The 14,455-nt window shown below is 41.2% G+C and overlaps 1 protein-coding gene across 2 annotated transcripts in view; it reads right to left on the reverse strand.

Annotated features, from left to right (window-relative positions):
* Positions 1–14,455, reverse strand: part of NPSR1 (neuropeptide S receptor 1) — a 58,316-nt gene that overhangs the window by 13,832 nt on the left and 30,029 nt on the right. For both annotated transcript variants that reach the window (XM_039550255.1, XM_010398731.4), the window contains exons 3-5: positions 5,364–5,467; positions 4,944–5,037; positions 161–362 (exon numbers count right to left, since the gene is read on the reverse strand). In XM_039550255.1, coding sequence (XP_039406189.1) covers positions 161–362; positions 4,944–5,037; positions 5,364–5,467 — 400 coding nt within the window. The remainder of the gene's footprint in view (positions 1–160; positions 363–4,943; positions 5,038–5,363; positions 5,468–14,455) is intronic.

Below are 14,455 nucleotides of genomic sequence, written 5' to 3' on the forward strand. Positions count from 1 at the left end.
GGCAAGTACAACGACCCGTGTATTATGTGATAAAAACCAAAGCAGCTATGCAGCAGGTATGGAAATGAAATTGTAATGAATGAGTAGAAATTAAAGCATTAAGCTGATTGCACACTTGACAGCTTTCACCACACACTTGCTGACTGGGGTTCAGGCTTACCTGATAATGATCAGAGGAATGAAATACACCAGGAAAGCCACCACAGTCATGTAGGGGATCCAGTAGGAGTCATCAGGCCAGAGAGCCCAGCACTGCACTTCCCCATTGGAGAGCTGCCGTTTCCCAAAAATAATCAGAGTTGGTATGGAAAACAGGAAAGAGAGGCTCCAAGCCACTCCAATAAGCACTTTCGCCTGTCTTTCTGTGTACGAGAGTCAAACAGACAGTGTCAGTGGGGTTGTTGGTGCGAGTGAACCCTTGCAGCACTACTGACAGAAAGGCAGGGAGGAGGAAGAAATTCTGTGAAGAAAGGGAATTTTAGGCTGCGGCTGTCTGATGCTGAAAAGACTTCAAAGGAGAATAGGGATTTCATCGCTTTCTCATGATAAATTGTCACGCCATTATGGGCTTGTATTTTGCAAGTTTTATTTAAGGATGTTTAGGCCCTGTTGAATCTGAAACACTACGAGAAAGGTCAGGGTCAGCAAGTCAGAAACATGAAATGCAAATGGTACCTCTACGCCACCAAGAAAACATCATGAATGGATGTAAAGGTCTGCAGGCCTGCCCTACTTCATGCCTAGTGATGAACCTTGAAGGGAGAAAGATTGCTAAACATTTCCTATGAGGAAAAAGAAAATGTCTCAATTCAGGATCAGAACAAGACTGCATAACCATCTGCTTTTAACTCCAGCTGCAACTTTACTGTCCCAAAGAAATGTGGACCTGAAGAGCCTGGGCATCCCCTGCACTTCACTTTATCATGATGGGGACCAAACCCAGCTCCTGTTGATAACCCCAAGTCACGCCAAGAGTGGACTGCTAACCATGAGACCGGGCAGATGATGGTGCTCAAGTGCCCAGCCCTGTTTTATCTGCTGCAAAATACAGGAACTGGGAGATCCTGCTGGACTTCATGGTGAAGAACAGGAGCTGAAGGATCCCAAAACCTCAATCAGGTTTGGGTTACTGCATCCTCTTGATTTCTGGCCACTGCCAAGTGGGGAAAAACAAGTGGGAAACCAAGTGATGCCTAGTGGCACCCATGGGATTTTGTAAATATCAGTGGGTTGGAGCAAAAAGTCCCAAGGCTTTAATATTCAAAAACCTCCACCTTCTTGCTAAAATCCAGTTAGCCCTAGCTGAAAAGTGTGGGGAAAAAGGGCTGGTCTGCAGAGTACCTATGATTCTCGGGGACAGTTGTTCCTCCTCAGCCAGACTGTGAGAAGAACAGATGGGAACAGATTTTTTTTGATCTGGGAAGCTTTAGTGTTCAAATACTTTATTGTCCTAAAAAATACCCGAGGTTGTGTGTGAAATAGAAAATCACTTTAAATTATGCATATCAAGAAGTATGTCTTTCCTCCTTGAAGCTCAAACAGCAATACAAAAGCATGTGGGTGAAACATTCAAAAAGTAATTTTATGCTTTATAAAACATCAGTTGCAAATATTCAGTTATCCTGCTCATTTTTAAATGCTACCCACGTTCAGCAAAGTATGGTCTTGCTAATCTAGGGCTTAAGGGAACTCTGATGACATCTGCGTAAGTGAGAGGGTTAGATTAAGGCTATAAATATTGTACAGGCAAAGGAGAACTGTGAAGTTTCCCAAAGCATAACAGAATAAACTTAGCAAAAGGGATATTAAGAATAAATTTTGAAAAATATTTCCTGACAGAAAGGACATTTCAAATGTGAACTAACTACTTAAACTACAATCATGCAAGCCTCAGTGGGGCCCACCTGTGTTTTTCTAACTGAAAAAGATCAGAGCTGGAAAAGAAACCATATTTTTTTGTGTTGTATAGCATGACCTTAATTTGAACAGAACTGGGCAATTTGGGTTGGGCAAGAGTGGTATTGTATCTTTGTGTTTCATACACAAATGAACACTCATTTCCTGCAATGTTCATTTATTCTTATTTTCAAATGTCCTTTGCATTTGGTAGAATATGGCCTTGCTAGTTTAAAGGGCTTTACAGAGCTGATAGGTAAGTAGATTTTTTTTTATGGGAATAATGTTAATCTTCTGCCTCACCAGCAGGGCTTTTTTTTGTGCTGCATTTTTAATAGTTGCTCTAATATGCTCTAAATGCCAGCAAATCACATAACTAGAGCTATACCTGTTATAAATGAAATCAAATAACAACTTTTGAAATACAATATTCTATTCAACCAGTCTGAGCATTTTGCTTTAGAGTTTTCCATGCTGGGGTGGCCACGACCAACTCGCAGGGTTGGGATGGGAATCTCAGTTGTGAGCTCTGGCTCTGACTCTCCTAAAAGATGTTTCCATGTGACTGTCCCCTCTGCTCTGCTCCCACCATCCACACATTCTGACAATGGGTTTGAGCACATCTCTCAACTCCCAGCAACTGGGACAGGGAGTCACCTCATGGAAGGATTTTTGCTTCCTGCCATCCAGAATGTCAATGCTATGCAATCCTTTGATAAATTGAGTGCCACTTTAAAATTAGGTTTTAAATCCAGAGAGAGCAGAGATGATCCAGAATCTCAGTGATAGCACTGTTTTCAGCCCAAAGCTATGCAAGGATCAGTTTACATATTTTTGGGTTTTGTCTTTTACTTAAGCATTTCTTCTTTCACCTATTGTTTAGTTTGCGTGTTGTTTGCACATACCTTTTCAACATGATGAAGTATTTACAAAATATTTTCTGCTATAACTCTTCAGTTTCTTTTCTTTTTTGATCTTAATTTTACAATTTATTCTTAATACCCTCTTGGTTGTAGAATTAGGTGTCTTATAGTAAAAGCTTTAGGATTAGAAGGCATATTTCCTTCCCATCCTGCAATTTCTGTGGTCATTTATGTACTTGCAAAGTATAAAATATTCAGCTGTTGAAGTTTGCTTTCTTAAAAACCATGCAAAGAACAGCTCATTGCAAATGCTTTTTAACAGGACTTGGGGCTAGTAACTAAATCACGATTTTAAAAATTGTTTGACATTTTCAAAGTGAAATATTTGATTTTTTTCTAAAATTATATTTCAAGGCTACACAGAAACATAATTTTTTAAATCAGTAAGAAGAAAGAACTCTTTTGTTTCGTGATTGAAGGATTTTGGGGGGATGAGGGTTTCATTTTGAAAGAAATTTGCCACAGGTTGAGTCAGAACTGTTCATGAAGTTCCTCTGTGTCATCACCAATGACAAAGATTTGTAAATCTCTTTGTTCTCTATCTGAAGAATAGCTAAGAGGGCATTTCAAAAGCATCCCACATGGCACCTCTGCAAGAAATAGCTGGGTGCAAAAGGTGATTATTTTATGTATGTTCCAGAAAGTTGCTATGATAAATATACCTCTCTAGAGCCTTCTTTTGGATTTGCAGCTGCCTTCTTTTTTCCTTTGAACATGGTCTTTGCTTGTGCAACAGTGTCAGGTGGCAAGAGGCAGGTGAGTTTTGTCAGTTTTGTCATTTCTCTCTGTTTGTGACCTTTTTCCCCCGACTAGAGATGCACCCAGCTGATGACTCTCCTACCCTTGACTGGGGGTAATGTCTGCTCTTCTCCAGTCTTAAAAAAACCCCCCCAAAATCTTTATGGTATAGGTATAGGAGATGGGATTAAAAAAAAAAAAAAGCTTTTATGAAGATTTGAAATGATTTGTTGTGGGTTTGTTTCAACTCCAAAGTGCTTTTCAAAGATTAATCATCAAATTCTTTACTATGCCCAGGTGGTGATTTAACAAGTGCTGCTTTTTGTGCACCATGCATAAGGAAGAAATGCCAGCAGGTTTGTCCCACAGCTCATCCTGCTCAGCCAGCAGGTTTATGAGCCCCTGCCCCACCTGGTTTATGAGCCCTCCTGCAGGAGCTGTAGAGCAATGCCACCCCTCCCGAAGCCCACTGAAAAAACCTTGATATCCATCTCCCTGTTCTGAAAGAGTTGATCTGCACACTGGGGAATATAAATCTAAATTTCACACAAGTATTTGAAGCTTCCAGACCTTAACATCTGCCAAAGCTGCACCACTGTCTCAGCTGTGATTGACTCACAGGTTTTTAAGGCCAGAAGGACCATTAATCTGATCCCCTGAATAGAGCCGTCTGGCAAAAGCCATCATTACTCCAAAACAAGAATGATATTTGCATCTGATTAAAGCACATCCTCCAGACCTCATGCTTCTTCTAACTGTTCTTCTTCCTCCCCACCTGCTATTTCTGTTTCTTCACTCAGTGCAACATACTTAACACCCCACTTTGGTTCTGTAGGAAAGAAATAATTTTCTTTAAACTGTACTGCTAAGAGGCCAGGATATACCTGAATGCTGTAAAAAAACCTGAAACTAAACAAACAGAAGAAATTACAAGAAACAATAGGTATCCAAACTTATATGCTATATATTTTGAAGATATATCAAACTATTGTATGAATTAGACTACCCCACCCTCCATCCAAGTTATTTTTTAATGTGAATAAATAGACAGTACAGATATTTCAGCTCCTACAGTCAGTATAGTGACACAAGGCTTTTCCTCCTAATAACCTTCTGAAAATGCTGGAAGATAATGAAAACCACTATACTTTTAAAAATGTCATTTCATTCTTTGCTAACACAATACTTATAAAAACTGCTGAGGGCTAAGTGGAGTTTAATAAATCTTGAAACCACAGCTCCCTCATCATTTGGAAAACTGTAACAGAGTTCAAACGTAGCCAGAGCAGGAATGAATAATTCATAGCAACAAGGTTAGGAATTTTGGAAACTAAAAAATTATACAGTAGTATCTACAGCAATAACAAGGTACTGAAATTCTCCTACCTCCTTGGAAGAACTTCATGGGGTAAACTATGGCATGATAGCGGTCTATGCTCAGTGACACGAGGACGTAAGTCGAGGCATAGAGAAGGACCACCTGGGGCAGAAAGTATAATGAGAGAGCAGTTGAGATGCATCCATTGCAGAAGGTGATGTCAGCGAGAACTCTGAACTAGGAGCATTTCAAAACTTATGGGAAAAAAAAAAGGAAAAAGCAACCCCCCCTCCCTTGTATATTCACCCAGCTATTTTTCCTTTTTCCTACCCAAAAAATGTAAAAGATTTAATATGCTTTAACTAACATGTTTCACCTTTAAATGAACATTTCCAGCATTTAGCTCTTTTGCTGCTAGAAACAAATTCTATACAGCATTTTTGTCAGAGTTTGCTGCTGTGGGGACACAAAGCACGAGGTTTTTATACCTGGAAGTAGCGAACAACCCTGCAAACGATATCAGGGGCCATAAAATCTCCAGTGTAGCGCCAAATGATATCAGTCATTATGTTGATGAGTCCTGTGAATGAATCTACAAGAAATTAAATAAAGAAGCATTAAAAGAAGCAAATACATGATTTCAGGTGAACCACAGAGGCAGGTATGATCATTGGGATGTATCAACTTCCCAGTCCTGAGGGCAGTCAAGCCACGACCAGTCAGCCCAGTATGCCAGAGGAGCTGGGAAAGCCTCAGAAAACATTCCAAAGTTATTGTCTAAGTGTGTCAGCTTGATTCCAGCAGTAACAAATAGCTACTTAACATCCTTTATTCTTTGTCTTTCAATTAAAAAAGTCCCCTTTGAAAGCACCTGGAGTGGCAAGCAAATGCTGCTAAAGTTAGTGGAAATTTTGTCAGGAGTTAATTTGCAAACTTAATTAACTAATGAGTAACCCTGCCTTGTCAGCTTAAAGTTAACCTACTTATGTCTGTACTTTTATATTTGCCAAATTAAATACACCTCAGGCTATCTTTCCTTTTTTCTTCTTTTTTCTCCCATAAGAAAATCTAAAGAGATATTCCAGCCTTTGTTCTGCTTCTCACTGAACAAATGAGGGCTCACAGAGATGTACATTCTACAAATGAATCACAAGAACTGGTACTCCTGTTTTACACATATGGGTGATACTAAGTTTTGTCTTTAAAACCAACTTTCATTTGGACAAGCTAAATGTTTTCAGAGCAGTCCATGGAAGGAAATGTGTACCAATCCAGTGTCCTGCCACTTCATGTAACATGTCATGTTGCTCTTCTTGCACAGGTTACCACAAAGGGAGAAAACAGGTTAGGATAACTTCTTGTGCAATTTTTCAGGACAAAACCAAGCAATATGAAGAAACAGCTTCAATCTGTGTTAAAAAAAAAAAAAATTAAAGTGGTGAGGTACAGTGTTTCATTTTGATACCGCCATTTTACAATTCAAAACCCATATCTAATGTTTAGTGTGATGAAGATGTTCTAACCCTCAAATCAGAAGATTTTGATTTGAAATTTCTGCCTTTGGAAAGAGGATATTTCAACAATTTCAAAAAAATGTTTTGAGAAATAACCAGTTTGGAACAGTATTTCCAAGCAAACAGGCACATGTTTTGCAAAATAGTTTTCTTCTAAGCCCTTTGAAATTACAGAAATTCCAGATACTTCCAGCTGGAAATTGAGATCTCAGCTTAATGCTTCAGAAAAAGCAACCTGTTTTTCTTCACTGGAAAATCAGGGTTATTTTTTCCTGTATCAGTAATCCTTTATCTCCTCATTTTCTTCTTTCATTTATCTTCTCTTCTTCAAGGCTCAGTTCAAAATTAAATCTGTGTAACTACTTTGCCTCCCTCCTTTTGACTACTGTTCAATTAATATTGGTTTGATCTTTATTCTCTCAGTGTTTCCCAGCCCCATTTTCTCTCTCTTCTCTCTTCCCCTGCCTCCAGAGAGAGGCTGGATCAGAGAAAATCTCCAGAAGGAAGTTTGTGGTTTGAAACGTTATGTTAAATGTTGTTCATTGATTAGGGTGATGGGGTAAGGAATGATTGTTCCTGTGATGAGTATAGTGGCTTTAAGACTTTACTGAAAAGACTGTAGGTATATAATCAAGGTGGTCTTTGGAAAAACCACAGAGTTTAAGTGTTTCAAAAAGTGAAATGCATCCCCCAGCAGTGGTTCCAACCTATCCCTTCCCCTTTCCTTACTCCTGAATTATTGATTCATATTCTCTCTCTCTACAGTAATGAAATATACATTGGTTCAAAGTATTACACATCAATAGAGCTTCACCTCAGGGTATCCTCCGGCTTTTGATGGTCTGAGCATCTGCCAAGCAGGTGCTAAATCAGGGTTCAGCTTTCCTCGGGAGGGGCAGGGTGCAGAGGCTGCCCTCCCTCTTGCTAATCTCAGTGCTCTGAAGAAGAAAGGGAGGGAGAAGGGACAGCACCTCAGCTATCTCCTTATTACCCTCTTCTCACGGCCATTTTCCTGTCCCTTTTCAATGCATTAGGAGAGTGCTTTAGAGGTGCATCCTGCAGCTGTGGTGGGAGATGAGACAGTGTCCTGGTGGTTTCCTTCAGGTAAGCAATTTGGCAGTCCCAGACAACACACTTTCAGCTTATGCCCTCGTCAGCTTTTTTGTTTGCATGAGGAGTGTGATTTTTAACCTGTGGGTGGCCCCTACTTCACTGGCTCATGTGATGGAGATCCACAGGGGAATGAGCCTTCATTCAGCTGATGCTCAGCCCAAAAGTACTCTCCAGGGTTTCCCTCCTTGCATCCCACCGCATGCAGCTGCCCGCCAGTGTTCAGGCTCAGGAACCATGGCAAAGTTTATGCAGCAGAAGCAGATCCGTCTCCACAAATACCGAATGTGGAGATCAGCTCTGTCTTTTTCCCACTGTGTGTCATTACCTACAAATATATCCATAGCCTTAAGTACTTCAGGAGCTTTAAAGAACACTCAGAATTGTCTTTCCCTTGAGAGCCATTGAGTGAGGTTTTTCAGGTGACTGCAGAGGCTTTTAAATGAGGCTTAAACTTCACAGCTTTTTTTGTGCTGGCAGCCTCAGCTCCTCTCCCCCAGCAGTATGTTTTAAGAACTCGCTGCACTGAGTTTCAGAATTGCTGTGGAAGGCTCAGCACGAGCCTCCAAGCACGTGCCCCTGAACACAACACACATGCACACCAAAGCCAATGCACCCTGCTGTGTGTGTGGGCCAAATTTAGCCAGATTTCTCAGTGCCCTTTAATTTTATAAACATTCTCCCACTCAATGTCCCCATGCCCTCCTCAGGTCTTTTTGATCCTAAAAGTACCAGACTAACTTTTCTCAGAGGATCCTTCAGTTCTCTGCTGCCTGCTGCAGAAGGTATTTCTTATCCCATCTCTGCAAAGGACCAGGCTTTCTTAGTATGACCCAACCACACACCTCTAGAGGATTTGTCCTGCAGACTTTATATAGGGCCACCAAGTAAATAATGTGCTTTGTGCCAGTGATCAGACAGCAGGAAGGGAAAAATGCAGCAAACCTGAAAATTATGACAAAGAATTGCTATATACTCCCCAGAGCCACAAGTACCAAGTGCAAACTTTTATTAGTGATTTAGGTACTGAATGTGCTGCTCATTATTCTGTTATCTTATGGTCATCACACCCTCAATAACTAGACTTTATGTTCTTCACACCTGTACAACATTTTATCTTACAAGCCCCTTTTTACACAAAGCCCCAACATGCCAGCACTATAAACCTGGTACAGAGATCATGAATTGCCAGCAGACATTTTGCCACTGGTAAATGAATCCTCCTCACCCTTGTATCATCTCAGACGCAATTACATCCACGACCACAGCATCCTGAAATCCTCATTTGCCATGTAATTTGAAGTGCTGTTATAGAGGTCAGCGCATGGAAGTCAGCTGGTTTCAGCAATGAAACCAATGAAATTATCTCAGCAGATCACACATTCCCTGCTTTTGGCAAGCTTGCACCGCAAACCGTGTCACTGGATTGCATCATTGCGCGCTACGTGGGGAATGTCAGGTAGAGAAAGCTAACATAGCCAATACACTGCTCTAAACGCAGTGTCCTCATTACTTCGAGTATCCTCACCACTCCTTACAAAGCTGATGGTGGCCTGCACGTTAGATACTTGTGTTCCTTCACTGATGAGGGTTCCTGGGCCAAATGGCACCAAGATAATTTCTGAAAACTGCCCTAAACAACCTTCACTCATGGCTGTGTGCAAGCTTGTCATTGACACTGCCTTCTTTACAGTCTTCTAGATTTTTTTACTAAGCAGTGGTGTGTTTACTGTGGTTCTATGTCAGCATTGCGAGGCAACAGTGGGGTTATAGGCTCGTTTCATTACTCAGAAAAATAGGCAGAAATTCAATTAATGAAATATATTCTCTTTTGATACAAAATAAAGATGTCAGCAAGTGATAATTTGTGACTTTTAAGACAAATGTATATTCAAAGAAGGATACAGATGAAGTAATTCCTTGTTGAAGAGAGCACATGGCACCAGTGTGATAGGAATGGAAGAAGTGTGCCCTTGAGGGGAAGTGGATTTTCCCAAAAAAAATGTAAAGGAAAAATTCCATGAGATTTCAATAATAAGAAAAAGTAGAGGGAGGTAGGGAATAAAGATGGCTTTGCCTGGGCAAAGGGAGGGAAGAACGGTCTCATGGGGTTTATGCAACTAGACGGGTCTGCAAACCTTTGCCTCCTCCCTGTTGCCACCATGGCCACAACCAGTCCTCAAAGGCAGAACTAGTCTCTGTCTTTACAAACCTGTCAGCATTTCAAAATGCAGCCTTTTTAGACAGCATTTATCAAAAAGGCCAAGAAAATGCCTGAGAAGGAGAAGCACCCTGTTGTTCCCAGAGGAGACTGAAACATGCTGAATATAGAGCTACAGCATCTGTTGTTGGGAAATATGTCAGGTACTGAAACAACCTGTGAAAATCCTGGGCCCTAAAGGCCAACATAACCCAGGTTCCCATCATGCCCAGCAAAATGCCTTTGGATATTTTTATGGCCATGACTGAGTGCCTCTACACTTTTGAGCCCAGGAACTACTTGGTTCAGGAGGTGATTGCAGTAGCTTGGGTGGTGGGGACTGTCTCATATGACTGATCTCAGAAACGTAAAAGAGAATTCACTGTCCTTGGAGGGACAAATCTAAATATCAGCTTGCAGTTGCTGTGAGTGAAACAAATTTTTGTGTCAAAAAGCCCTCCACAGAGAAAAAAGTCTATTATAGAAAGCAAATGGAGGTAATTAGTGATCTGGTATGGGAATAGACAGGTTACAACTGTCTCAGATAATATGTTCATAGAAATTCATTGACTTGATGGTATTGCCAAAGGAATGTACCTCATGCAGATTTCAGGATATTCCTTTCGCTACAACTGAGGAGGTTCAGACAAAAATCTGCACTAGCAAGTCTGCAAGAAAATATCTCTATCATTTGATTATTAGTACTGACACCACTCTTGCCTCAAGACACTTACCCTGAGGATGAAAGTCTTTTCTGTCAGAAGTGGAGAGCAGATTGCTGGTAAGCTGTGATGGGTTAAAAAGCTCCACACGACAGCTGCAGTTTCATTTTCCTCTGATGAGAACAGTTCTATTAAGTTGGATGTGGTGATCCATGACTTCTTGGTGAAGCTGTGCCTCTTACTAAAATACCCTCTCTCTTTTCATGTCACTTACAGAGTGATTCCATTTTAACAAGGCATATTTTGTTCTGCTTTGTAGATGGCACCAAGATGCATGAGGCAACACAACATTTTGCAAGGCAAGACAAGGGGTGCAAGCTCCTGGTCAGGGCTGAGCATTTCATATGGCGCTTTTTTTTGGACCTCATGATGTGCATTCCCATCACCTACCACTCCCCAAGGAGCATATGCTCTGGTAGAATCAGAAGCAGCAGGTCACTAACACCTGCCTTCAACAGAGTGATAGACCCTTAAAAACAAAAATGGCATCATTGCTCTATGACAAAAATAAGTTCCTGTCCATGATTTTTGAACTGATGAGGCAGCTACTGCTGTCTGCCCTTGGTGCTCTGTATCACACTTCATGTGCTGTCAGCTAATCAGAGTCAATGCTGTGAACTTGCCTTGCAAGTTAACAAAACCCATATCTGATATTTTTACAGGCCTGAGAATGCAAGCAATTTAAATTAGGTGTTCTTAGGGGTGCTGAAGGTTGCCTTGAGTACAGGCACAGGGCAGAGAGAGCAGGAGAAGCTGCCCTATCTCCTGCAGACACCCCTGCAGCTTGTTTTCTCCCACTCTTCCCATAGTCTTTGCTTTCCACTGAAAATTTCACAGGTGGCTTTGCAAGTATTCACTGCACTAGAAATAATTTTGTAACCTCATTACCTAAAAAATATACCCACCCCTCTGTTCTCATTGAGGAGCTGATAGTGAAATAGGTTGTGTCCCTGCTCTGGACATCTGTAGGAGAAGATGCTTGTAAGATACTTAGAGGATGCATTTTCAAATTATTACATTTTAGCTCTTTAAATGCTGAGCCACAAGAGCCTGGTGTGTGGCCTCTCCATGTAGTCTTGGTGCAGTGAGGGGCTGCACATGGAGTAGCGTGGGTGCAAGGGGCCTGGGTGCAAGAGTCACCCTCATGCTTTGACTACATACTCCTCCTCTTCACAATCCCCCCAGCTGCATTTGCCTGAGTTTATGGTTGTTTGCAGCCCCTTGCTTCAGCATTGTAAGCATCCGGGTACCATGCTGGAGATGGGGCCAATAGGGAGGATGGCTGGCAACCCCAGGAGCTGCCATGAACCTGCCAACCCTGAATTCAACTATTTTAGAAGTGTCGATGTGAAGCAGGTATGATTGCTCTTACACAGTGCAAGGATCCCAGCTCTCTGCAAAGGGACAGAAAGTGTGAGCCAAAATTTGGAGTGCATTAAGTTTTTGTGGGCAATCAGCAAGGACACCCAAAAGCACTTTGTTCCATTGTGGTGCCTGCATTGGAGCACACATGAGGCAGCAGTTTTACCACAGGTACCAGCAATGTGTACTGTGCTGCTATTGGGCATTTTCTCCTTCAAACCTGGCAGCCTGGAACAGAACACCAAATGTAATGGATGAAGCAAAACACACTTGAAAATTGTCAAGAGAAAACCTGTTCAATTGACCTGTTAAAGCTATGTGGATTTTTTTTTTTGTGGCAGAAGTGGTGCTTTCTTTCTCTTTCTGGCTCATAGGAAGTGACAAGAAATTTTGTTGAACTGTGTGAGCATCTAATTTATTTGTTGCATTTCTTATATTTCTGCTCTGAGATCCACTTTCTCATGAGATGAGGCAGGCCCTGTTAGGCTAGATGTTGTAAAGGATGGATGCAGTGAGGCCCCAGCCTCACTCCATAGCTCATCCAGGTTGAAAGATGAAGGGCTGAGAAAAGCATATACTGCACCATACCAACCTCTTAAGAAACAGCACTTACAAGATAGTTGGAGATCAGATCTCTAGGAATTAAAACTCAGCATGCCCTGCCATTGTGAAAGGCACTAAGGTTTTGTCTAATCTGCCTTTATTAATATATCTCTTCCTACCATCACTTCCTATCGCATCATTGCTCTGGGGGTACAGCTGGAGGGGGCTGGACTGATGCAGCAGTTCTGCCAGGAAGGAGCATGACACCCACCAAAACAGGGTGGGATAGCAGAAACAGCAGCAGCACCTCAAATACAGAGCAGGGGTGGGCAAAAAAGAGGGCTTGGTCACCACATCAGCAGTGGTCTTATTATTCAGAAAAACTGGTTCCTCCTACAAAGTTGAAGAAATGACTGGAGAATTGTTTTCTTGTAAAATTTATGATTTAGTCAAGAAAGTAAAGGTAAGTAATTTTCACTTAAATGGCCCCTTCTTCAGACCTCTGCAGATACTCTGGTTTGAGATTGGCAGTTGCCCTTCAGGGGAATATGCAGGGGCAGATGAAGTTGATGATAATTCTGAGCCCTAGGACAAAGTTTCCTCTTTCCATCTTCTGTTACTTGCACATAGATGAGACCACTGTCTACTAGATGAAATATTATTTTGTTGCATGCAGTTGCTCAGTGCTTCATTCTGTGCAAAGAGAGAATTTTTTTTAACAGACGGTATAAAATCAGCTGAATGCAGTTTCACACTGGGGTTTGAATAGTGGACAAAGAGTTTCAGCAGCTGCTTGTGCAATAAGTAACAGCAAAACTACAAAAACCATGGTGAAGGTTCTATTGAGTCCTGTGGCTGTAGGTTTTGAAGTAGCAATCAAGCTTCTCTAAGTATATGAAGATGTGACTTATCCATGCCTGAATATGGAAGTCAAATTTAAACAAGTGTTTCATCACTGTTATTTACCTGTTGGGAAATTATATTTCAAATGCAGCTCAGTAATTTAAACCTCCCTCTCTCCTTTGGGCAAAGTAGAACAGGTAGAAAGAACAAAAGCAGTGGGGGAAAAAACCCTGCATAGGGGAGTCTCAGTGTAAAAGGAGAAGACACACTCCTGTGGATGAATTCTTACTTAAACACAGAAAAACAAGGATATGCCTCCTCAAAAGACATAGGAATCACATTGTTTGTAACTCATTGCTGCTCTATATATTTCAAGTGGTGCCTGTACTTTTAAGGTTTTCCAGAAAAAGAATTACCTTCTAAGACACCAAGTACCAAATAAGTCCATCTTAATTCTTTCCATCCTCAATATTTTGTATATAGATTCTTCAGCTATTTCTTCTGAATCCTCTATACTGATCCTTTTGCCAACATTTTGCCTCAAGTATTTGAAGGACTGCATGTTCATAGCTTGGTCACAACAGCAACTGCATGATTATTCTCATCTACAAAATGTGGACTATCCTAGGAGTATTTTCTGTTGGTGTATTTCAGGCACCCAGGTCACCGTAGTCATTGATTACCCACACTTCTTACAGTGCTGCCTTAGTTGGCTCAGATACCATTGATGCAGATACTTTAGTCTAAGTAGGAATGGTAAGGATAAAACCTTCTTTCTTCCCTCATGGCAAACTGTAAATCAGACTCTCATGGTGCTCAAGCAGTGATATTGCATGCAGAAGCTCAATTTTTGTTGAAGGTTAGGCTTGCCATTGCAGAATAGCAGAATAATGTTAATTCCATTTTTCTATCTGCTTTGTCTGCCCTGGTGTTTGTTCATAGCATGAAAAAAAGCACACTGGTAAGTTTCATTGGCAAATTCCCATACAAAATCATCATGTGGAAAAGGTAGATCAGGCAAACGCACACTGAGCTGTTTTCCATTAAATGTGCTGCAGTGCCAGAACAGGCTGAAAATTCATTGCATGTGGTCTGTATCTCAGTGCTATAATTGAGCTGAACATGGCCAAAATGGACTTCTAAGCATTTGTTCCTAATAGAGCAACTAAGTCTCTGTAGTGCCACATGATATCTTTGACCTGAATTCCATAAATCCTGTTAATCATTTGTAAACATTTGGTAACCAGCTAGGCAATGGAGTTAAAGGAAGCGACTCTCCAGAGAAA

The sequence above is a fragment of the Corvus cornix genome, chromosome 2, assembly GCF_000738735.6.
Source record: "Corvus cornix cornix isolate S_Up_H32 chromosome 2, ASM73873v5, whole genome shotgun sequence".
NCBI lineage: Eukaryota > Metazoa > Chordata > Aves > Passeriformes > Corvidae > Corvus > Corvus cornix.